Here is a 25,543-nt window from a genome sequence, read left to right on the forward strand (position 1 = left end):
TTAAAATTGAAGAACTGTTTGATATTCTTCACGAAACATATTCTGCCATCGGCCATGGAGGACGAAATCGTATGATGGCAGAACTGAAAAATAAATATTGCAATATAACAAACGAAACAGTTATGGTTTATTTAAAATTATGTGTTCAATGTCAGAAAAAAGCAGTGCACCCAAGAAGAGGATCAGTATCCAAACCAATTTTAGAGTCAACTTTCAACTCACGGGCACAGATTGACCTTATAGACATGCAATCTCAACATTATAATGACTATCGTTTCATAATGAATTACCAGGATCATCTGACTAAGTACGTAATATTGAAACCCTTAAAATCAAAACGCGCTGAAGAAATCGCTTACAATCTTATCGATATTTATACGTTATTTGGGGCACCTGCAATATTCCAATCCGATAACGGGAGAGAATTCGTTAATTCGGTAATTAATGAACTTCATATGATGTGGAATGAAGTCAAAGTCGTTCACGGAAAGCCAAGACATAGTCAAAGTCAAGGGTCAGTTGAACGAGCCAATAGAGACGTCCAAGAAATTCTAGCTGCTTGGATGCGTGATAATAATAGTTCCGATTGGCCATCGGGATTAAGATTTATTCAGTTTAAAAAAAATAGAGCTTTTCATTCAGGTACTATTAAAGTATTAACATTTTACTTATTTTTATTAATAGTTAATAAAAATTGTTTTTTTTTTAATGTTTATTATTTACATATTAGGCATAGGTAGAACGCCATATGAAGCGATGTTTGGCTGCACGGCTAGTATTGGTTTAATGTCGCTTAATCTTCCAAACGATGAAATAAAAAAAGTAATTACGGAAGAAGATTTAGAAAAAATAACCAATGAACCAATCACCGAAGAAGACGAAATCGGAAATGAAATCATAGAAATCGCAGAAAAGAATTCGAAACTTGGTAGTTTGGTACTTAAATATTTTTTAATTATTTAACAATAAATTTCCGAATTCTAAATATAACACAAATAAAACTAAAATATAAATATTTAAAAATTATTTTTATAATTTATTAAATTATTTTAAATATTTTTTAGATGATCGTCAAGAAAATATTTGTATTGCACGTAAAAATTCAAAAAAAAATTTAGAAAAACAAGGAGAGAAAATGATGAAACATTCTAAAGAAAAGTTTCCTCAGCTTGAAATAGGCACAACTGTACGTGTAACTATACCGGACGTTGATAGAGCTCGTGGTTCTCCGCGAAATATACTGGCAGTTGTCACCCAAGTTGAACATGACTTATACAAACTCTGTAAGTTAATTCTTAATGAAAAAATATATTATTAAAATTAAAAATTTTATAGGTACGGAACATGGTTTTCTTAAATACAATTACACTCGTCAAGAAATAGCTGCTTGCGAAGAAAATCTATTAGACATGGACCTTGTGATAAAATTAGCAGGTGTGAGGTGATAGACAATTGACACTGAGGGAAGCAGCTAGTAATAGTTCGGTTGCGGGCCCTCAAGGGTACCAGCGTTGCCATTGCAAGACTGGTTGCAATAATAAGCGTTGTGCCTGCCGTGGGACTGAAAAATTATGTAATAATAAATGTCATGGGAGTACAAATTGTAAAAACAAATAAAAAATAGTAATGCATTTTTTCTTTTTCTAAAAATACCTAGGTACATCATTTTTCAAATTGTAGTAGGTATTTGAGATTCATGTGCATATTTGGGTAGAACACGATTGCTTACGTTTGGCCTTTTTGGCAACACGATTTCGTATGTTTGTAGATGGGTTAAAAGTACCTTTCAGAAAAAATAAAATAAACACGATTGCGTATGAAATTGTATGCAACGTTGTCAAATTTACCAATTCCGTCGTATATAAAATAAATAATAATATAATATAATATGTAATAATAATATAATAAATATCGAATGCATTTACAGTTCTATAATAATACATAAAAAAATAATAAATAAAATGAGATTAACTTAATAATATAAAGTAATTAATAAATAAATAAATCGTCAATTATTATTTTAGTAAAATTATCGTAAATAAATAAAAAAATATGTGAAAAAAGTACGTTGTATCAACGTAATCGTTCTATTTACTTAATCTATACATTTACAACTTACTTAATAATTCGATTGATAAAAAAATATTATTTCATAAAATAAGACCGATTTTAATTCAGAAACAGTTAAAAGTCCAAACAAGTCAAAAATCTAAAAAAAGCACTAAAAATTAAAAAAATGATTTTTATTTCGTTCATAAACAATCCAACGTTAATAATGTCTATTCTATTTTTTTATATCTAAATTAAAAAAGAAAAAACAAGTACCTATATTTTAATTTATATTTAATATACTTTTTTTAAGTTAAAATTTTATTTTGCGGGCTTTGAGCTCAGCTTAATCAATGGTTAAATATTAAATGACTATATAATATATATATTTCATAAAATGTTATTTTACAATATTAATTAATATAAAATAAGTATTTCTACTAAAATTTCAAAAATTACAAATAAAATTCAACGGGCCCACCGGCCCTTAAAGTATTCGGGCCCCTGTACTTGTGGGGGCTCTGTATACCGGTATGAAAATTGGCAACAACGCTTAAAACTTCGTACGCAATCGTGCACAGGTAAAATCGTACGGAATCGTGTTGCTTAAAAAGGTATCGCCGATAACGAACGTACGCAATCGTGTTTTACCCGCATATTTGGTCTATAACAACAATTACCTGTGTATTTGGTCATTAACGTGATTATCCGATTTATAACGATAATTACCTGTGTATTTGGTAAATAACGTTAATAACCGGCGAATAACGTTAATTTCCATTTGACATCATTTACCGTAACATATATATATATAGTTTATCCTGTTCTTGAGGGTGGTATATTGAAGATCGCAGAAGAAGCGGAGTACGAGTTGAACAATTGAACAATTGAATTATTATGATTTACCTATGAGGTCGGTTATTTTACCTATAACACCAAAGTCCAAATATTAATATATAACTTAAAAACATAAGACTCGATTGGGAGTACATATAAATGAGGAAAATATTCATAAAATGGAACCGTACTTTTCAGGAAAATAATTATTCAGACTAGATTTCTTGTTGGGAAAAGATATTTCAAAATAATAGTAAAATAAAGGAATGATATTTTGCTAAACAGAATTAACTGAGGAAAATAATAACGTGGAATCGTATTTTTCAGAAACGATATAAATTAGGAAAATATCACTCAGGACTGTATAAATCGGGACAATATTTTTGAGTTTGTTACACGTGGATCCGTATAAAACGAAAAATAAAGCATAAGACTCGAACCCAGAACTGTTATTTACAGGAAAGAGGAAGTATAATATAATTCACGAAGTATAATTGTATCTATTCTGTGGTATAATATTGAAAAGAACAGTTTTCCCGACCTTGATAATAACTGATAACAGTGAACCTGATAAGAACAAAAAGAAGACTCGTGCCAACCCGTTGACCTTGTACTTATATATATAAATATATACCTAGTATAAGGCCTATGTGCCAACCACGAATTATGATACATCTTAATGACTTAATTCTAGATTCCCATCGATAAAAGCATAGACATATTAATATGTCTATAGGCTAGTAATTGTACCATATTCTCTGATTAAAGTTAACCGGAGTTTAATCGGCCGAATTTGCACGGTTAGGTTAGGTACAACTTAACAACTTACTGGCCCTATGTCTAAAAGTTTGCACAAATCCTATTTCCCGCGTCGTTTACCTGCGATTAAAATATAACGTCATGGTGATTATTATGCTTTTTTCTGTTGATGTTGAATAACTGTATTATAGTGATATTGTAGTCACAATAGTGTCAATAGCTCGTTTTACGTCACACACTCTATATTATTATATTTTAGTATTGAAGTGTCAATAAGTGTGTGTTGCGCGTTATCGAATAAACCATGATAATATATAACCATATAAATATTAAGAAATAAGAATTAGTACGGTCACAGACACGGTTTTGACTGTTTTGAGGATCTAGTAGATCTAGAAGATCTTTAGAATCTTCTAAGACCGTGGTCACAGATATTATATCACAGAATATATTAAATTTAATCTATTCTGTGATAATATTTAAATATGTTATCCAAATAAGTCATTAATCATTAGGAACGTTTCTCTGATAAGTTGTATTTTTTAATCCTTACCAATTAAATTATTATTTATGACCGATCTCAGTTAATAAGTTTATAGTTATGTAATATAAGTTGATTAAGATGTTTTCAGAAAAGTTAAATTAATGTCAGTTTTGCGTGATTCTTTGTTAAGATGTTAGGTAGAGCAATTGGATTAGGTATTCTGAGTGGTACTGCAGCAACAGCTTACTCTTTTTATGACAATGATTTTAATATTGATTCAGTCGGTATCGTTCGATTTAGTCGAGCCGCCACTACTGTAAGTCTTAATTTTTATCAGTAATTTATGAACACAAATGTATAAATCATTAAATTGCATAACCAAATTCATTTTTTATAGGGGTTACATATGATGTATCATTACAAGACTACTTTGTATGCACCATCAGTTGACAAATCCTTACCAAATTATCAAGATATAAGATCAAAAGTATATTTAATTCTTATTTAATTTTTGTTTTATTATAGTATTTGTAATAATTTATACATTTTGTCTAGTCTCATAAGAAAGCTGCTGAATTGTTGCTAGATCTATGTCGCACAAACAAAGGTGTTTATATTAAGATTGGACAACACATTGGGGCATTAGAAAATCTTTTCCCTAAAGAATACACAGACACATTAAAGGTTTTGCACAGTCAAGCTCCCATTACACCCTTAAAAGAAATTTACAAAATAATCAAAGAGGAACTTAAACAAGATGTAAGGATAAGTATTGTTTAATATGTTTGTGTTTGCACATTTTATAATACTATGTACATGTATTATGATACAGCATTGTTTTTTTACCTTTACATTCATTGTAATAATAATATGATAATTGTAATAAATTCTATCAGCAGTCCGTTACACAAAATAAGAGATTTGAATTTAGGAGGGTTGTTTCGTATTAAAAAATTTTGTTTTTATTATGCATTTTTATGAAAATTATAATTTTTATTAAAGTTATTAGGAATAAATCCTTATTATTTAATCATTGTATAAACATTTTTCGCTTTTTTTAAACTTGCTGTTAAAATATATATTAAAATTTGATTTTATGTATCAATTGTAGGTTTGGTGTATGAAAAAAAATAACAATATATATATCTTAAATTTTTGTAGGTTAGAGTTATGAGTTAAAACCATTGAGTATTATAATTTATTACATTTTGTTATTGTTTAAAATTATTTTCTTAGGAATAATAATTATATTCTGTTCTCACAAATCTTCAGAACAAAATTGTTCTTAAATGAAAAATTGGAATTGAAATTATTTGATGACCTATTCAAAATTATTTACAACCTCAAATAGATCCCTAAGTTTGAAACATTGTAATATAGTATGTACTATATAGTATATATTTAATGTATAGATAAAATATATAGTGTTAACTAGTTGATGTTATTTATAATTAAAGGTTGATCAATTATTCAGTGAAATAGATCCAAAACCACTGGGTGCAGCATCATTGGCTCAAGTACATAAAGCAAAATTACGATCAACAGGTAAAAATGTTGCTATTAAAGTGCAGCACTCATATGTTCGAGGAGATGCCAAAATAGATATTGCTACAATTGAGGTAACCTACTTATGTGTTGGCAATATAAATAAGTGGCAAATTTATTTTGCATACTTAAGAATAAAAACATTATTACAAAAGTTATGGATACTTACTATTTTGCACTGCCACAAATACTTATAATTTTTAAATTTGTATTTTATTTTAACAAACTAGGCCTTTTTGAACATAAGTATGAACAATTTGTCTTTAATTAAATTAACAATATAGTGCCTTATTTATTAGTAACTAAATGAACATTGATAAAATATGAATTTTGAAACTTAGTTATTAGATTAATCATAAACGAAAAACTTAATTTTAAAATCTGGATCAACATTGGCATTTGTCATCAGTCTTTTCAGCGACTCATTCGCTAAATAATTAGTGTTAACTTATTGAACATAAAATTGTAACAAGCAGCATTAAAATGGGTTAAATACTTAGGTATTTAAAATAGATTTACAAAATAAGCTCAAAAGAATCAGTTTTACCTTTTAACAAACCCTACTTGGGGACACCATAGTGGTTAAGTCTATTAGCACTAAACCGCTAAATCCGTTACTGTGGACAGGAAATATTTACCACAAAACCAGCAAAATTTAAAAATTTAACTTTGGACTCTCCTTGTTTGATTTGCTGGCTGTTTAGGGATTCTACACAACACAATCATCTTTCAGTGTTGGATATAGAAGAGCACAATATAATAATTTTATTTGAATATTCAGCTGGTACTATTTTGCTATATTTATTATAAAACCACTTAGTCTTAAATGCATTACAGCATACATATTCAATGTATAAAGTTAAGGTTCTATGTATTGTTCAAGGTTAAAGCTTAACTTTTTATTTCAGACTTCAGTTATTACTTATGTTTAATAATTATTACAAAAAGCATATTGTTAAAATGTTGACATATTTTAAGGATTTTTAGGAACATTTTTTTAGTATTTTTTATTCAGGTCTAACTAAGAAATATTAGTTATTAATTATTGTCTTTGTACTTCTATCAATATTATTGTAAACAACAATATGTTAATATTAAATATTTTTATTTGAAAGTTCTGTAACTATATATAAAAAATATATCATGGCATTGTTGGTCACCGGTGGGGGAGAAGTGTTGATAATATTATGTATTTATTATGATTTTTCTGGCAGTGCATATGTACTTGCACTAGCTATATGGTACTTATTAGTTGTTATTGCAGGGAAATATTATACTGTGCCGAGAACTGATTTATTAACTTCTTCAAGACTAACCACTAACCCCCCTAGGTATGCTTATTCAGTTGCTCATTGCCAAACGCAGATGATTTGGAGACAAATCTATTGATACAAATATTATTCCTAAAATATTATGTTAATATATCCATCATAAGATCATGTTTTAAATAAGTAACAATGTAAATTACATTATTGTAGACTTTAGTGAACATCGGTTCTTACATTTTTCCTGATTTCAAATTTCAATGGCTTGTGAATCAAACAAAACAGAATATACCAAAAGAATTAGATTTTACTATTGAAGCACAGAACACTGAAACTATTAGATCAATGTTCAAACACTTGAAGTGGCTAAAGGTATTTTTTTATAAGCGAGTGTATTCAATTCCACATTTATGTAACCTATACTACAAACTGTAACCTAATCTAAATATATTAAATAACCCATCCAAAATTATTTTAAAAATAATATTAAAATATAATTTTTTTTTTGTTAATTTCTAGATACCCAAAATATATGACGAGTATAGTTCTTCCAGAGTTTTAACCTTGGAATTTTTTGAAGGTGGACAAATTAATGATCTTGATTACATTAATCGGAATAAGTAAGTATTTAACCGTGTACATAACTGCATTAAAATTTAATTAGTTATTTATAAAATAATTGAAATACATAATCACATAAATTTAGATTGAAAGTGGATGAAATATCTGACAAATTAGGAAGCTTATATAGTGAAATGATATTCAAAAATGGATTTGTACATAGTGATCCTCATCCTGGTAATTTGTTGGTAAACAAAGATGAAAATGGCCAGTTGAATTTAATACTTTTAGACCATGGACTTTATGCCGTAAGTGTTGAATTTAAGTAATTAAATGTGTACCTGTTATTTTTTTTTTAATTAACTATTTATTGTAGACATTATCTGATAGCTTTCGACGTACATATGCTAAATTATGGATGAGTATATTGGACAATAATCATAATGGAATGAAAAAATACTGTACCAAACTAGGAGTAGCTGAAATGTATGGTCTACTTGTATGTATGGTAGCTGGACGAACTTGGGATTCTGTTCAAGATGGTATTGCTACTAAGAAATTGACTGAAGCCGAAGTAATTTAACAATTATAGAAGTTTGAAAAAAAATAACATTGGTTCATTTTTATCTTGCAGAAAGAAAAATTTCAAAGTGGAATTCCATTAGTGTTGACTGAAACTTTATATATTCTGCAAACTGTAAATCCTCAAATTTTGTTATTACTTAAAACTAATGATCTTATACGTGGTATTGATACAACTTTGGGAACTCTCTCAAAGTAAATTATTTTATTTATTTATAAAACTATAAATAATGTAAAATATAATTTTATATTGTTGTTTATACAGGTTGACATCTTTACGGCCAATGGCTGTAAGCTGCATAAATACTATATATGATAAACCATTATACAAAAGTTCATTTTGGAACAACTTAAGTATTCAACTCAGAAAACAATGGTTACTTATAAGAGCTAAACTATTTTTTTTTTGGCTCAGCATTATAGATACAGCTTAAGCTTTAATAATTACTGGCTCTTCAGTTAATTAGTAAAAGTATTTTTTCATAAATATTAAAGTTGTATCTTAACTATTTTATTTTCATATAAAATTATGTTAATATATTTTGAAAAGGATGTGTTCTCATTTTGTCATTGATTTAATTTACGATGGTATATTATACAATTTTTTTAGTATAATATTTTACAGTAAAGACTATTGATTTATATGATTTAAAGATTGGTAAGTCATGGCATGTACCATGTACCTCTCATCTGTGGTTGATGCAACCATCATTTTATTCTCTTACAATGTACTATTATTGTAATTAATTTGTGCACTTTGTGAGGTATCAAGCATACATAAACATACTATAAGTAAAAGTAGGGACTTCTCAAAGGATAACTGTTATGCTGCTACAATGTGTTTGATAACCTTATATTTTCTATGGACATTGCTGTATGGATAGAATTTATACTTAAACAGATCCAGCCCTAAATTGTTTGTTGTTCATAATAAACAAAAATAAAAATAATTCAAAAGATGTTAGTATTTAACTATTGTTCAGATCATCCAATGGATTTAAAAACGTCAATATTTTTCAAAAAACTAATTTGATTAACTATTATTCGTGTCTTTGTTAAAAAAAAATGCCCAAGAGTACTCTTATACAAAAAAACTCTGCAGTATTTGTAAATAATGTTCATATTTCCAATGTAGTTAAGGGTAGATATGTATATTTAAATATTTAAAAATTCCAATAATTAAAATATGAATAAATTCATTATTCAAACAGAAAATAGGGGTGGGCATTGATCATGCTTGGTATTTTTTTCAGTAATAAGTATATTGTGTATGTTTATTGATTAATAATTAATTAGATTAGTGGGAAATGCCTATCATGATTCACCACCATCATTATAAATATATAATTCTAGATGAATAACTCCGTTCACCCATGTAAAGTTTTTTGTGTTATCTACTATTACTTTTATTTTATCAGTTGGGTTAAGATTTCTTAGAAACATTATAGGTGCTCCAATTTTAAAGATAAGTTTATGTGATGGAAAACCAGAAGAATTCCGAGTATTAAGAAATTCAAAATGGTAATGGACAGCATGGACCAAATGGATCACTGAATCAAAAGATTTATATTCAACAGCCTTTACTAGAATTTCATTGATTTCAGCTGCCTTATCATACTTTGGAGTTTGGAGTTAAGATGGTTCGCTTGCACAAGGCATAACCATTTGATGGGTTTCATCTTGATATTTATTGTATCTGGGTAAATTCTGTAAGTTAGTTCTGATAAGAGCTAACTACTGTACTCAAATTTGAGGGAATAGTGATATCACCTTCCAATGAAGGGAAATTTGTCTCCTATTTTAAGTAACATCTCACCGAAAATCCCAGCAGATGTGTCACCTTTCAAATGGACCCTCATATTTTATGAAGTGCAACTTTCTGGATGTGTGGCCACAAATACGAAGCTTATACCACAGATTATATAATATAATATATACCTAATCTGTGCTTATACCCTAGATATAACGGGTAATGTTTGCTAAAAATCTCCTGTTAGCAGCACAGTGACTCCACCCATAAAATCATATCCTCTTATATCTTTTAATGTTCTATTAAGAGCTTCAAAGCCACTCTTGTGGGCCATTGTGCATTCATCTCAAATTATTAACTTAGTCTTTTAGAACTTTTGCTATATTACTCTGTTTGGAAATATCGCACAGGTCTCTACTCTTGTTAGGTTTAATGGTAATTTTTCCATACATAGTAAGAGGGAACATCAACATAAAAAAGGGTTTTTGCAAAATCATCTGCTCTACATAAGTCATAAAATGGTAAAAGAGTAGTTTTTAGTGGATTGTTAATCATGTTTGTTAAACGATTGGAGTCATTAGGGTTGAAATATACACACTGGCCGTTTTCTAAATGCACAGAAAGATGGAAGACTGTTGGAAATTTCATGGATAGGAAAAGCCAGAATTCTCTATACAGCCTCAGAGCTGTTGGTATATTGATTATTTTCATAAAGTTTGACTTCATCATTATCGTTTTCAAAACCAAATGCTGCTTGATCACTTCCTTTTGTAATATTTTTACAAATGTATTTTATAGATTTTACAGTCACAGTAATCCAAATTAATATGAGCACCGAATATACATGAAAGCACTGGGTTATACGTCACTACCCAAGTGATTATAAATTTTCTTACCATTTATTTCAACATTAAAACCACCATTTTCTGGAGCTCTTTGACTATACTTTGGATATTCAAATTCAAAAGATCAAGAAATCAAAGATAAACTTGAAATCATAATAAGGTTTATGGAATCAAACAAGGTTAAACAAAGTCGATCAAGAATACATTATTAAGCAGTTTGACAAAGTAATTAATAAAATATCTTAAGATACAGATTTTAAGAAAACACATGATAATAAAAAGAGAAAAATTGAACCTCAAGCACGTTTTATTAAAAAAAAAAAACATGAGAGAATTGTTAAAGCATTTAGTGAAGAAACATTAGATATCAGCAATACACCAACATTTGATCATTCATACCTTTAAAATAAACAATAATTTAAATTTGTATTTCATTTGTTGTAATATTATTAAATTGCTTTTATTATTCTTATATTGTCTTATTTCCCTCAGTAATAATGAAAATTGACAATGCTTATGTATTTTGTAATTAATGTTTTTGTGGTGTAAACTTGTTAAACTCATAACTATTTAATACTAAACTACATTAAGATAACTTAATTGATTAATTTATGTTTTAGATTCAGAGCACAACAAAGTTATTAATAATTTTACGAAGATGTGTTATTTGTGTGAAAAATATAGAGAAATAGGGAAAAGAGAATAATAAAAATTATCATAATTAATACTATTTGAAAAAATAATGAAATAAACTTAATAAACTTATAAGAAAATTTAAATTTTCAGTTGAAAAACTAAATGGGTATTGATAATATTTTCGTTATCACTGTTATCATAGTTTCAAGGGTTATGACGTCATGGATTCTACAAACAATTTTTCCTGTTAAGAGCTATTCGTATTTTGGTTACCGCTCTCGGAGTCTCGGCAGACGAAGTATACAGTGTTTATGTTTAATCTAAAACCATGATCCAAAAAGTGGTTATAACAACATTGATTATTCCAAGATTTGAGTAGAATCTCAGAATCACGAATATTGCTGATAGTGAAGCCGTGCTCAGAAATAAATTCTAATCTACGAATTGAGTTGTGTCATAATTTAAAATTACTTGTTTATTATTAATATGTTTTTTTATTATTATTCTATTAACTCGTAACCCACGACAGTACAAACTACTTTAATTTTTTAAATTTAAAAGTCATAACTCAGTCTAAAAAATGTCTCTTACAATAGCTCAAATCCGCCAACATCTCAGTCACTTGGCTAACGCTCAAACATCTCATAAAGATCAAGTCGATAAGTAAGTTTAATTAGATATTTCAGAAACTAATAATGTTAATCAATAACATTAAATTGTTATAGATATAGAAGTTTATTAAACAACGTTTTATCGAACACTGGCGACAATATCATTGAGGCATTAAAAGTATTTGTTGAAGCTAGTAAGTAGTTGTTTGACATGCTTTTATATATTGCACTAGTATTTTAGTTATAAATTATATTCAATTAAATCAATATATTTTTCATATGATTAGTTGTCAACGAAAATGTCAGTTTGGTAATATCTCGTCAAATATTATCTGATGTTAGTACACAACTCTTACCTGATTTGCCCGATGGACAGTCTAAATTATTGGCTCATTTCACTCTAGAAAAAGTAAGAATATTTAGATACAGTCTGTTGTATAATCAATAAATTATTTTTTTTTTATAGATTCAACCAAGAGTAATTTCTTTTGAAGAGCAAGTTGCTAATGTTCGTCAACATTTAGCATCAATTTATGAAAGAGAAAACAATTGGAAAGAAGCTGCATCAGTACTTGTTGGTATACCGCTTGAAACAGGACAAAAGTATTCATTAATGTGATTTTTTTTGTAATAACAATGCAACTAAGAACTTATAACTTATAGGAAATATACTGTTGATTATAAATTGGAAACTTATATGAAAATTGCACGGCTATATTTAGAGGATGATGATCCAATGTTAGCAGAGTCTTACATCAACAGGGCTTCACTACTACAAGTAATATTAAACGACCTTTAGTTAGTTACTTAAAAGAAAAGAATTATTTTTAATTGCTTATCGTTTAGACTGAATCTAAAAATGAGAAACTACAGATATGTTATAAAGTATGTTACGCAAGAGTTTTGGACTACCGTCGCAAGTTTATTGAAGCAGCTCAAAGGTATAATGAATTGTCATATAGGTCGATTATATCAGAAGAAGAGCGTATGGCTGCTTTAAAAAACGCTCTTATTTGTACAGTATTAGCATCTGCTGGTAAGTCATTATGAATCACTTATTGTTCCAAATTATATCCTCAGTCTCTTATGTGTGGAACAAAGCATAAATTGATTCATCACAATAGGATGAGTGTTAATAAAGCTTATATATATTTTTTTTGATCAATATTTTTAAGGGAAAATTAAGAATTTAAGTAAAAACATTTATATTTGGTCTTAATTTCAACTAATTTTTACTGTGCCCCACATATTATGTAAGATGATAAAATAATTTTATTTTTTTTTTACTGATTTTTGTAGGCCAACAACGCAGTAGAATGCTGGCAACATTATTTAAAGATGAGAGATGTCAAAGTCTGCCAGAATTCTCAATCCTCGAAAAAATGTATTTAGATCGCATTATTCGACCCAATGAAATCGCTCAATTAGATGCAATGTTACAACCACATCAGAAGGCAAAAACAGTCGATGGTAATCATTAATTGCAATGACACTATAAAATCATATTACTATTTTTAATATTATAGGTTCAACTATATTGAATCGAGCTATTATAGAACACAACTTGTTATCAGCAAGTAAACTTTATAAAAATATGAAGATTGTGGAACTTGGCCGTTTATTGGGCATTGAACCAATTAAAGCAGAGAAAATCGCAGGACAAATGATATCTGAAGGACGTATGGAAGGTTCGATTGATCAAGTAGAATCTTACGTCCACTTTAAATGTAAGTAATATATTTGTTTAGACCCACGTTCTATAGTTCGTATATGTACATGGATTTTTTTATAGCTCAAAAATTACTGCCAACTTGGGATAAAAAAATTGAAGCTTTGTGCTATCATGTCAATCATATAATTGAACTTATGTCTGCAGATCCAAAAGTGCGTGAATGGATGAATAAACATTTAGATGATCAAATGACATTATAACGAGAGAAACTGATATAAATTATATTTTTCCTAATTAATTTTAAACAAATACACTGAATTTTAATGTAGTAAAAATACTCTTATGATTATGTTTAATAATCCTACGTTTACTGACAATACATTTTGTCTACATAACGTATAATAAGTTTGGCATGTAAATATTGCTTACAAAGCAAGTTCCAAGCCAATACCAAATTTGTGACCTCCCTGGTTGAACTGACGGCATTCCAATAAGGTGGCCAATGTCAATGTAACACCTAAAATAAAATAATGTTAATTATTATTTTATTATTTGTGTTATGACAAATTTTGGGAACACACCATCTTTGACTTTAATGCCAGAACCTAGGCACAACTGACTCTTGTTATTGATCTTGGCTCGTAACTTGACATCATTGTTCAGTTGGTATTGGGAACCAACAGCAAGTGAAGAATCGTTGTTTTCAGATGACCAAGAAACTTGCAAACCCAAATCTAATTTATCAGATAATTTTTGGAAAACTGAGCCACCAAACAACTTGTTATCATTTCTGTAGAACATTAAATAATTAATAATAAAAATAGTTCAATTTATAGTTATTCAACTTACACAGTAGTGGTAAACACAAATTGTTTAGCTACATAGCTGAGAGCAAGATTGTTAGACTGTAATGATTTGTCGTTGGTATTATATTTAACATTGAAACCTCCCAACCATCCTAAAAAAACAAAACAATAAATTAATTAGTTATATATAATTAGTATTTAAATATATTAAGTAGAATTTATATACCATTGTAAGCAACTACAGCAGAGGCATTAATAACAGGTTTCAGTGCCTTAAATTCAGTGTCCAAGTTGAGTGAAACATAGTCATTTTTGTATTCAGACTTCACTCTCACAGCCTTAGATCTTAGGAAAATTAAAATTATAGACAAATTAAATTTGATTGAATTTAACTTTATTTTAACTTACTGTTTCTTGCGGTCGAATGTACCATCAGTAGTAAGTTTGACACCAGGTAACAAGCCACTTATAGAAGCTTCAGTAGTCATAACATCATTCGTGTTCCATTTCTCAACCAATGTAAATACTTAACAAATAAAAATGTATTAAAAATTGAACACAAATTGTAGAGATTTTAATGTGATCAATTAATTAGGTTGGTAGTAATTAAGTACAGAGTACTTAATAATAAGTACTTAACATTAAGTATTTAAGTATACTGATTACTTCAATTTGCATATTCATCTAAATCAATTTACATTGTTTGACTAACAAGATAAGGGGAAATATGAAAAAACTAAATGACCTTTAATTGGGAATGACTCACAGTATTTAGACTTGTTAATCACATATTTGGTTTCCAAATTGGCGTTTACGGCACCCGACACTAAATGTTGTGTACCACCAGCCTTGATTTCCACGTTTTGATTGGTCTTCAAGTCTAACTTGAGTACATCAAATACATAACCAGTGTTGAATACGTCACGTGCGGCTTTGCCAAGATCACTGTATGAAGGAGGAGCCATTTTTATAGATATTTTTAGTGGAGCTCTGAAAGAAATGAGATGAAAATAAAATTATATTTTCACAATAAAAAAATGAATACAATTTCTCCAAGCAGCGTTAACGCGGTTGTCAAATACACGATGGCGGAAGTGTGCGGGGGAATGTCATTTCGAAGACACTAAATCACGCTACCGGCAATCGGGCAATAACCCTTAAGGGTCAGGCGACAGTTGAGCTGAAAAATTCCATTTTGACGAAGATCTGAGTTATGACTTACCTTTGAATACACAAGAAAGTCCAAAAATGGATAGAACACCAAAAACTGCGAGTTTAGATTTGAGGTCTGAGGTGGTGTGCACAAGCAGAGGTAAAATGAAAAGAATAGGATTTCGCCGAGTCCGGAGAATGGAGATGAAGTTTCGATGATACCAGCCCGGAGCCACTGCAGTGCAGGCGTCACCGTGTCACGTGATAAGATTGGCGAAAAAAAAGATGAAAAAAACGTTTGTCCAAAACGGTCTAAATATTTCTTGAACCAAAAGTGTTGGAAATATTTTTAAAAATAACTATTAAATAACAATATGGTCAACATTTATTAGTTCTTCATAATTTGTATTTGAGTAAAATTCGATTGAAATTGGACGGAAATTCAGAATAATATTGAAAATTTTTTGTTCATGGAAGAAAAAGATTCAATATTTGACAACTAGTTGTTATAGGGCACTATATAGTGTCTTATAATTTGCTTATGGTACCGAACCTGACAACACATAATTTTATCTTAATAGCCAAGCTGAATTCACTAAATTGTTGATTCTACTTATCTACTTTAATTATTACCGATTAAATTCATGATACATATTATTATTTATTATGTATTACATAAAAAATCCGTTATAGATCTCGAGGCTTCAACTAGGTTCACAGATATATAATTCATCTAAAATTGTTTATTTTGATGTATGAGAAACATGTATTAAACTATCAAAGCAAATGTTGTGATTGAAAATAATAAATATTTAAAAAACAAAAGTAGTCAAGCTTAAAAAAAAATTGTTTAGTAAAAAATTCAACAAAATTGGTTTATGGGTGGGGGTGGGTAGGCGCGTAGTTATTATTTTTATTATTAATTTACCGCTAGATAGCGGCTAATATTCCAGATAGTCGATGAAATAATATCATCACAGGATAAAAATAATAATACATTTTCTTTTTTTTAAAATATTTATTGGTGTAGGTAAATTAAATTTAAACGTAACTTATCAAAATTTTATTTTTAAGAATTCACTATCCAGAGGCGTAGGTAGTTATAAATACGTAATAGGGAGGGGCCGAAGGGGCACAAAAATACATAAAATATGTAACCATACAAATACACTTCAAAAACAAATAAATTAGGTATCACAGTTTAAAAGTATAAACTTTCTTTAAAAATAGCTTTATTATAACCAATTCAATCATATGCAGTTATTAGTTACTAATTTATTACAGTAGTTATAAATATATACATAGGTATGGTCCATGTTGGAGGGGGGCAAATTTACCCTTGTACCCCCCATAAATACGTTACTGTTTTATTTGTTATTAATATCATTATCATTATAATTTGTGTTATACGTTTAACTAGGTAGTATCAATTTTTTTTTGTCAGGTATTTATGTTACCTATCGGTAAAATACAAAATTTCAACTAAAATAAAAAATATTAGAAGTTGCAGGTTATTCATATTTTTAAAAATATTTTAATTTTATTTAAAATTTAAATGATTGGTTTATAACTCATATAAGTTTGTAGGTAATACCTATACGGATTTGCTCTTGCACATCATCATGTCTCGCGAGTTATCACGACGCGTCTTGTTGAAGTGATGATTAGCATTTGGAAATATCAAAACATATAATTTTACACTGTTAAAATCTTAACATTAACAATAACAATATTTTCATAATTTTGGTTTTCTTTAAAATCTATAATAGTTATGAATTTCAGAAATATTAAAACTTAATTAAGTGATTTAGTTTAGATATACAATTTTGTGGAAATTTGCTGAATTTGTTACCAATACATACCTATATTTATAAGCTCAGGTGAAAAAAATTAATAGGTCGTAACTCCCTGGTGAGAAGTGAGTAGCGTTGGTATATACAATAGGTACTTGTCTAAAATGTTCAGTTTAAAAAAATATAACAATAGGTATATTATTATTAAAATATCTAAATATTAAATCATATTCTTTTCTTACTTTCATTATTTTCACTTATTGAGATTTTTGTACCATTTGAACAGATTTCTGTTCTTAAATGAGAACACCCCCTTCAAGCTGTAAATTATATAGTGGATATATTGAGAATCTAAAATAAATAAATTCATATTTCATAATGATAATGTTGATTTTATTAATTTATAAGTTTTTAGATCTTTAGCTTTAATTAATAAATTAGTAATTTAACAAGAATAATACTATATTTTAAACTAAAATATAGTATATACCTACTATTATATACTCAAGAAACACTTAGAGAACATTTTAATTTATGTACTATTTGTATATTCACATATTATATCATATTGGAAATTTGAACTAATTATTTCTTCAACGATAGTTTTGATAATTTTATTTATGTTTTATGTACAATAAAGACTACCTATATTGTATACACTTTGTATAGGTATAGGTTAGAGAAATTACATCACGTTTTCCTTAGATTAGATTGGCAAAATATCGCCTTTATTGCGTCGTTCTCTAAGCCGTTTATGAGTAATGTAGAAACAGGTAACGTCCCTATAATGCTCGCCAAAACTTAGCAAACACTTGCACATTTATAATAGAAATATTCAATTTTTCCAGTTGTAGGTAGAACGTGATTATTTTTAAATGTGATAATATTTTTGTACGAAATATTATGTACAAAACTATCGTTTAAAGTTCTTTTTATATACGTGTTTGGTGCTTGCGTTGTTTTTAATATACAAAATTTTAAATTACAAAATTGTAAACTTAAACTTAATGTTTGAGTTGTATGAATTGTATATAATATAATTTATGTCTAGCATAAAATATTTAAAAACAAAAACTTAAAAATTAAGATTACAAAGTAAAGAATAATAAATTTATTAGTATATAAATATTCGGCTACTACTGAAACGGATTGTTAAATTTAAATGTGTAAAAATAAATGAATAGAAATTGATTTTTAGTTGAAATATTTTAAATTATAAAATACAATATTAATTTATTTGTCAAGAATAATAAACATTTAGAGTACATTTTTGAAAGAAATTTAGAATTTGAAAACATCACATTTATTTATCTACGTATTAAATGAAACAGAATTCTAAACATGTTTTTAGTCAATTATTATGGTATAATTAGTAATTATCTGTAAATTAAAAATGGAATATGTTTTATTTTTAAATACTTTATTAAATCATTATAATCATAACTCAAGATTAATACACGATTTGAACATTTAAATTATATTAAGAATTGTAGTACCTAATTTATATGATTATATTATATTTATTTGATTCATTAGGTTCATAGTTAAATGAGGTGATTGAAATGTATATGTGTTTAGCTTAAATAATTAAAATATAATTTCTTTGAAAACGCAATATAATATGTTCGTAAAAGTTATAGTGTTTGCTCATGTAAGAAAGTCTGAAGGTTGTTATATTTCTTTTATCCATTAATAAGTATTGCTGGTTTTAGCTCCGTGAGGGGTTCTTAGAGTGGTATAAACATCCGAAATAGGCTGCAGTTTTACGGACGTGCTGCGGGTGGGTTCAAAGCCAATCGTGCACCTCACTCACCCTTTCCGCCATTGCACGTTGGGGCTTGAGGCGCCCATAATTCAATTTCGGATAACAAATTTAATTTGGGATGTTTTGGGAACAATTCGGCAGTAAACTAGTATGGAAGCCCTGAAGGACGAACAAGCTAACCTTTAAAAACCGAACAATACCCAGACATATCTGATTAATGTTTTTCCTTGCTCTTTCCCCATCCTAACACTATTTTCTTGAGAATCGTATAGATACGTACACCTCGTATTAACTGAATTATACTGTGCCCTTATATACCGCTATGTTTATGATTCGAAACGTGTAGTATGTCATACAATTAGAGGGCCTTTACTTATGGTAAAAACGTGATCAGAAATTAGTTGTATCAATGTGAAATGTACCTATTATTAAATGAAAAGATAATAGTGTCAGTAGACTAAGCCACGCAATACTATGTGTCTGTATAATATTATCAGAGTGTAGGTAAACCTTTCCCCATGAGTTAATTGATGGTGAAGAACACATCATATTAAACTATTTTTGACATTTGGGGTTAGTTTTGAAAGAAAAAGGTCCATGATTTTGAAAAAGATTAAAAAAAGGAGAAGAAAACTAAAATGTTAAAAAAACGGTTATAGACCTCTTGGGATTTAAGAGGCTCGTCCAAAGGAGAATATATACTTTGGAAACTTTAAGGCTGTTTATTAAAGGTAAATGAACAGCCGTTTATTTTATGGTTTCTGGGTGACATTAGCATAATGATTCCCGCGATAGTGCGAAACAAAATAAAAATACAGGCAAAGTAGAAAGTAACAAAAAAGTGTTTAAATCCCAGGAATATGCTAAGAAATTCTGCAGGAAAACAGTACTTAGAATATGCACTAGGGAGTACTTCAGAACAATGAGGATAATTCTTGGATTAAAAAAATGTATAATTTATTTTGACAAGTATAAAGTTTTATCATTAAATGCTAAAAGATAGATGTCATATGCAAATATTTAAAAATTAAAATCACTAATGGGTTATTATGATATTTGGTTCATTATATTAATATATTCCTAATAAGAAGTTAAGAAGTATCTTTAGTTGTATATGCAGTGATACCTAAATAGAACATTATATTTATAACATATTGTATAATTTAAGTTTATTCTAATATTATAAATTATCAATCACAATAATATAAACTTTTTTTTAAATGCAATATCTTATACATACTATATACTATAATATATTATATTATTCATTTAGAGAAGCATTTAGTTAAATATTTTATAAATATTTTCAGCTTTTATTTGTTGGTTTTTACCTATCTACATAATAACTTTTCACATAAATTATCTTTATGAATTACATTTTTGTAGTTTGTTACAATAATATTATTGTTACTTATTATAATACTCACGTGCCTGATAAACGATTTATATTATAATATTATATCAAGTAATTTTATAAACAAATGCAATGTACTCGTACCTAGACTCAAATGTTTATAACTCATAATTTTAAGAATCAATTCAAAAATATTGACGAGATAAAAGTAAAGAAAATGCGATGTTTTGATAAGATAATATAGAACTATTAAGTGTCGGGTTTTTCTCCTCTATTCTCGTTAAAGTTCTCATCGTACCAGCTTTGTAGTATGCCATACTCGTGCGTGTTTAATATCGCAAATGTTATATCGTAAATTCAATCACCGTTGCCACTGCCCAACAACAAGTTTGCAAACCCACTTAATTAAAATTATCTACACACAAATGCTGCATTCCACTGATTAATATCATCATAGACGCAATTTCAGTTTTTAACTTGGAGGAGCTTTACATATTTAAATAAAACAGACCCGTGGAGGACTCTGCTCCCCACATCCTATGTTCAAATACCATTTTAAATACTAGTATCATATATTTTCTTACCCATTTTCCTACATTTAATGTATTATAATTTATCTAAAATATTACTAAAATGAAAAATAATTTCATCATAACAAAAAACAACATTTATCTAGGTACTTATATATAATATGTATATTAATATGTTATATTATGTTATAGTTAAAACCGTCTCATTGAAATTGGAAATTTATCCAAAATTAGTTCGTTGGAAAATTCATTCGACAAAGCCCGTTCAATAATATAAATGATTGGTAAATTAGTAAATCTATGTTGACTTACTCGTAGAAAGTAAGAACTAGAAGTTTGAAGCCAATTTTTAATCTTCCTCATTTTTGAGAACGATCTTTTGCTTACACGGCAAAACTTAGTAAATCAAAATTTTTAAAAACAATTTCTTTCTTGAATGTATTATGCATTTTTATATCATAACACATTAACACCATAACTTTCCCAATATTTTCATACGACAATATCTCCTCCCCCCCAAAATATATAACTATAATATCAATTTCAATTTAGAATAGTTTTTTGCTTCTCCAGTACAATTTGGTAAAATCGACTTATCATACATAAAAAAAAAAGACTGTCTTAAGAGTTATGAAAACCAAGCTTAAAATAAAGTAGTTAAAAATGGGGTGCCCCATTTTAAACAAAACTAACAAGTCACACAAAATATTTTCTATGAAAATTTAGATTTGACGTTTTAACTTGGAATTTTTTAAAAACAAAGCTTATAAAGTACTAAATTAATAATAATAATTAACTATTACTAATATCCGAAAGGAGACCATAAAATCGTGAATCACTGACAGTGAAATAGTTTCTACACTACACGCTAAAAGTTTAATTTTTTTTTTGTGATAAGAATATTTGATTTAGAACAAATATTTAAACATCACATGTTTTAATAAGCCTTGTATTGATAATTTACGATTTAGTTATCATCAATCGATTCCAGTGTGACGAATAACACCTAAACCCTGTTTTACCCGACTACCCCATTTTACCCACCTTTCCCCTACAAGGTTTTACTGTGTAGCAATCGATATTATATGTTCATTGGGTGATCCTATATTTACTATAAATAACATATGAATAATTAATCGTTGTTTAAACTTAAGAAAATAATTTCTTTAAATAACGTTCAGCCGTCATGGTACTGTATTATAAAATGTAGATTAGATAATTATTGAAAGATTTAAGAATTAAGACTTCAATCAAAATGCAAACTTTTGGAAGAGCTAAATTTAATTTTGGCTCCAAGTATCCCCACTTCAAAAAAAAAAAAAAATTGTCCTATGAACATCGTTATTTTCATAACTAACCGCATTATATTATATATAGGTATAATAATATATTATAAGCGCGGACATATAATACGTAAATACGAATATACGAGAATGATATTATAAATATTTCATTATACATCATAATATTGTAGCCAATACGCATAATATTTTTTGCGTGTTTCAGAGAAAACTGGTAAAATTTTTCTTGACTTCCAGATAACTTCGCGTTTTTTTCATTATCATTGTTATACTATTATACGCCCGCTAATTAATATCGTACACACGGTTTTAATGGAACGCGGGTGGCGAGGGGATTTTCACCGGGATAATTCATTGTCGTTTGATTAAACACCGCGACCGCCACAAAGGATAGATATCCACCGGGTCTTTATCGGGCACCCCCTCCCCCCTCACAACGTGCGTTGGCTGGTACCGAGTCTCAATTTTAACGACTCCGGTGGCAAAGGTGTGGAAAGGCCGGTCGGCGGGGGTGTCCGGGTGTGATTAAATAAACCGGTAATTGGTCGGGAAAACGTGAGGGACGCACGTCGTATTTGGCCCCACCCCTCGCCACTACCCTCGGACGGGACCCACACGGGGTGAGAATAACTGTATATACGTTATTCCCATTTTTCGCGCGAGACCGGAAAATACGGTTTTTCGTACCATCACCGTGTGCGGCGCCGCGTCGGCCAAGAGGCGCGTGCCGAACATCATCGCCCAGTACCGAAATCTCCGCGCCGGCTGCTAGTGTGCTATCAGACACCCTGCGGGAAACATCGTCGTCGCCGCTGCCGCCGCCGCCAATCCCGTGCGCGTGTGACACTACCGACGACGTGTGTATTTACGCGATTGACGACGAAATGTCACCCATTTAATGTCTATATTATTATACTCCTCGGTGCTGCAGCTGTGACGACACATTATTTTCGCGTTTTTTCTACAAACGTTTTCGCCTGATTAATCGCCATTAAAATACGACTTTATTTTTAAAAGGTACCTGTATATATTATAATGATACAATATTCCGCATAATCCGTTATTTACCGTTACCAGACGCTTAGAATTAAAAAAAAAATAAAAATTGTTTGTCTCATAGAATATTTTAATTGAACAAATCTTTTTTTTTTTTACAAAGTTTTTCTTCTTCTTTATGTAAAGATAATTTACAACCTATAAATTATTGATGATAGGTATCTACTATCTACTTGATGAATATAAAATTATATTTGTCATTATTTTGTCGAGGTTCAAGCCCGCCCGACCTCACGCGTTCTAACGTTAAAACCACATGGTTTTAATATATTTTTCACAAATTACTAGCCAATTAAGACTATTGAACATTTAAATTAATTTCGGTGGCTTAAGAATCTTAATATATTACATATATATTTATTAGTACCTACTTAGTAATATATGGATGATTTTATATTATGTCCATCCAGAATCCTAGAAGTATCATTATTTTAATGGTATATACCATAGGTACATTTTAATTGACATACGATTCATTAAAATATTCTACGAGGTATATATACAGGGTGATTCTTTTATCAAACAACACTCATTATTTAAAAAAGTATTGACTTTTCAAAATATTTTTTTACATAGTTTCAAGTTGTTAGAAACCCAACGCTTTTATTAAAAAATTATATTTTTAAATATTTTTTATCCTTATCATTTTTTAAGTTTTTTACTTTTTTGAAGGGCAACATAGTTTTTTAACTTCATATTCCAAAGCAGAATATTTTTCTAAAAATTTTGATGCATAAAAATCGAATTTAGGACGAGTAGTTTATGAGTTATAAGTAGGTATTTTAAGTTTAGACAAGCGGAGTGGGGTAACACCGTACCACTCCACTCTGCCAATCTAAACTTTAAATACCTATAACTCATAAACTAATAGCGCTAAATTCGAAATTTTAACGTAATAATTAATAATAAAAATAGCTTTATTAATTTATGAAATTTTAAGTATAGGTTACCATTTGAAAATCAAAAGTTGATAGTGGTTTATCTAATAAATATAAGGGTGAAAAATATTAAAAAAATAAACAATTCAAGAAGAGTGTAAATCTACAATTTTGAAATAAAAGTCAATACTTTTTTAAATAATGAGTGTTGTTTGATAAAAGAATCACCTTGTATAGTAGCTACCAGCCACCATTAATCATGTTCCTTATAAATTTGTAATTAGTAATATCAGTTTAGACGCTATTTATTAATTAATTATTATTGTTTAAGACATCTTGAAAGAAAATTATGTGTAGGTATATCTACGATTATAGTGGAAAAACCGTTATTACGAATGCAATAATTAATGAAATAACAATTAAATGTTATTTTTTAATAATTGTAAGCTTTTATTAGGATTAGAACTTAGAAGGTGTAAAAATAATGGCTTTGAATGGTAAACCTATACATACCTTTCTTCGACAAAATGAAAATCGAACTATTTTTAAAATGTTTCTATTATTATATAGTTCTTAAATCTTAAGTTATTACACATAAAAGATGATAATTATTTTTATGTTTATGTAATATTGAAGTTTAAAATAATTTTGTTAACTTAATAGTAGTTAGGTAGTAGTTAAGTACCACTTATTACGGGCATATTACGATAAATTAATTTTTTTCAATTGTGTTTCTGTTTGTTCTACATCTTAAAATATGTATTCAATAGGTATATTTATATTTTTCAGCAGTATTAGTTTTTTCTCAATGCAATCACTGACCATTTACTGGAAATGGAAACGTTGCAGGTCAATTACACAGTTTGGAACCTGATGGTTTGTTTTGGTCTTCTTATCACAAGTACGTGTATCTAATTTAAATACATTATAATATAAATTATATTATGTAAGTTATACATTTTACAAAAATATTATATTTTGTTACCAATATGTAATATTTTGTTACCAATATATAATATGCAATTCTAACTAGATCCTACTCATGATACTTTGTATACAAAAGATGAGATTGACAGAAAATGTTGCGTGATACAAAAATCTGTTTTAATTTTATTTATAAACGGAAATTGAACTATCACAAATTTAAGTAAAATACTTTACAACGACTCGTTAAAATTACATTTGTTCTCTACTGAGCAAAAATTAAATGTTGTTAAATTATGTTTTTTAGATCTAAGAGTTGGTTATAGTCTTTTACACCAAGTGTAACCGACGAGTATATAAATGTTCTAGACATTTCACTGTCATTGTA

The 25,543-nt window shown here is 28.5% G+C and overlaps 5 protein-coding genes across 8 annotated transcripts in view; 4 read left to right on the forward strand and 1 right to left on the reverse strand.

Moving 5' to 3' along the window:
* The first annotated feature begins 245 nt into the window (after positions 1 to 245).
* On the forward strand, positions 246 to 1,617 carry LOC149056027 (uncharacterized). The gene is given in 5 exon segments (XM_089227501.1): positions 246 to 642; positions 731 to 928; positions 1,065 to 1,283; positions 1,336 to 1,433; positions 1,435 to 1,617. Coding segments are annotated over 5 exon segments (1,095 nt in total).
* Positions 1,618 to 3,635: 2,018 nt separating this feature from the next.
* Adck1 (aarF domain containing kinase 1) lies at positions 3,636 to 8,631 on the forward strand. 2 transcript variants are annotated; one of them, XM_015512064.2, is made up of 11 exons: positions 3,639 to 3,789; positions 4,320 to 4,445; positions 4,527 to 4,616; positions 4,685 to 4,888; positions 5,587 to 5,748; positions 7,153 to 7,311; positions 7,459 to 7,559; positions 7,646 to 7,808; positions 7,877 to 8,074; positions 8,135 to 8,277; positions 8,348 to 8,631. In XM_015512064.2, exons 1-11 carry the CDS (start codon positions 3,787 to 3,789, stop codon positions 8,514 to 8,516), a joined length of 1,518 nt encoding a protein of 505 aa, XP_015367550.1. In that variant the 5' UTR covers positions 3,639 to 3,786; the 3' UTR covers positions 8,517 to 8,631. The 2 variants fall into 2 exon arrangements, with proteins under 2 accessions (XP_089083628.1, XP_015367550.1); XM_089227502.1 differs by lacking the exon at positions 7,153 to 7,311 and having other exon boundaries at positions 3,636 to 3,789.
* A 3,089-nt stretch (positions 8,632 to 11,720) lies between these two features.
* CSN4 (COP9 signalosome subunit 4) lies at positions 11,721 to 13,931 on the forward strand. Its single transcript, XM_015512069.2, has 9 exons — positions 11,721 to 11,976; positions 12,039 to 12,118; positions 12,212 to 12,333; positions 12,391 to 12,527; positions 12,588 to 12,702; positions 12,771 to 12,960; positions 13,224 to 13,394; positions 13,451 to 13,651; positions 13,717 to 13,931. Exons 1-9 carry the CDS (start codon positions 11,894 to 11,896, stop codon positions 13,854 to 13,856), a joined length of 1,239 nt encoding a protein of 412 aa, XP_015367555.1. The 5' UTR covers positions 11,721 to 11,893; the 3' UTR covers positions 13,857 to 13,931.
* LOC107164306 (voltage-dependent anion-selective channel-like) lies at positions 13,851 to 15,786 on the reverse strand. The gene is made up of 7 exons (XM_015512070.2): positions 15,625 to 15,786; positions 15,169 to 15,392; positions 14,811 to 14,928; positions 14,629 to 14,747; positions 14,446 to 14,554; positions 14,178 to 14,386; positions 13,851 to 14,113 (listed from the first exon to the last, which is right to left on the reverse strand). Exons 2-7 carry the CDS (start codon positions 15,365 to 15,367, stop codon positions 14,022 to 14,024), a joined length of 846 nt encoding a protein of 281 aa, XP_015367556.1. The 5' UTR covers positions 15,368 to 15,392; positions 15,625 to 15,786; the 3' UTR covers positions 13,851 to 14,021.
* A 7,212-nt stretch (positions 15,787 to 22,998) lies between these two features.
* LOC107164300 (lachesin-like) overlaps positions 22,999 to 25,543 on the forward strand; it is a 105,860-nt gene continuing 103,315 nt past the window's right edge. Inside the window, exons 1-2 of one of the 3 annotated variants that reach the window (XM_089226853.1) lie at positions 22,999 to 23,314; positions 25,024 to 25,132. In XM_089226853.1, the coding sequence (XP_089082979.1) occupies positions 25,066 to 25,132 (67 nt within the window). In that variant the 5' untranslated portion in view covers positions 22,999 to 23,314; positions 25,024 to 25,065. Of the gene's footprint in view, positions 23,315 to 25,020; positions 25,133 to 25,543 lie in introns of all 3 variants that reach the window. The other 2 variants (XM_089226852.1, XM_089226854.1) reach the window with 2 other exon arrangements.

Source organism: Diuraphis noxia, unplaced genomic scaffold, assembly GCF_037042655.1.
Source record: "Diuraphis noxia isolate RWA-SAM2 unplaced genomic scaffold, SU_Dnox_SAM2 contig0004, whole genome shotgun sequence".
Lineage (NCBI taxonomy): Eukaryota > Metazoa > Arthropoda > Insecta > Hemiptera > Aphididae > Diuraphis > Diuraphis noxia.

Coding starts and splice junctions, on each gene's coding strand:
- Adck1 (XM_015512064.2), top strand. Junction 4,446..4,526: donor TTAGTCGAGCCGCCACTACT/GTAAGTCTTAAT, acceptor CATTTTTTATAG/GGGTTACATATGATGTATCA. Junction 4,617..4,684: donor ATCAAGATATAAGATCAAAA/GTATATTTAATT, acceptor CATTTTGTCTAG/TCTCATAAGAAAGCTGCTGA.
- CSN4 (XM_015512069.2), top strand. CDS start 11,894: ATGTCTCTTACAATAGCTCAAATCCGCCAACATCTCAGTCACTTGGCT. Junction 12,334..12,390: donor CTCATTTCACTCTAGAAAAA/GTAAGAATATTT, acceptor TTTTTTTTATAG/ATTCAACCAAGAGTAATTTC. Junction 13,652..13,716: donor ATCTTACGTCCACTTTAAAT/GTAAGTAATATA, acceptor ATTTTTTTATAG/CTCAAAAATTACTGCCAACT.
- LOC107164306 (XM_015512070.2), bottom strand. CDS start 15,367: ATGGCTCCTCCTTCATACAGTGATCTTGGCAAAGCCGCACGTGACGTA. Junction 14,748..14,810: donor ACATTCGACCGCAAGAAACA/GTAAGTTAAAAT, acceptor AATTTTCCTAAG/ATCTAAGGCTGTGAGAGTGA. Junction 14,555..14,628: donor TGCTGTAGTTGCTTACAATG/GTATATAAATTC, acceptor TTGTTTTTTTAG/GATGGTTGGGAGGTTTCAAT.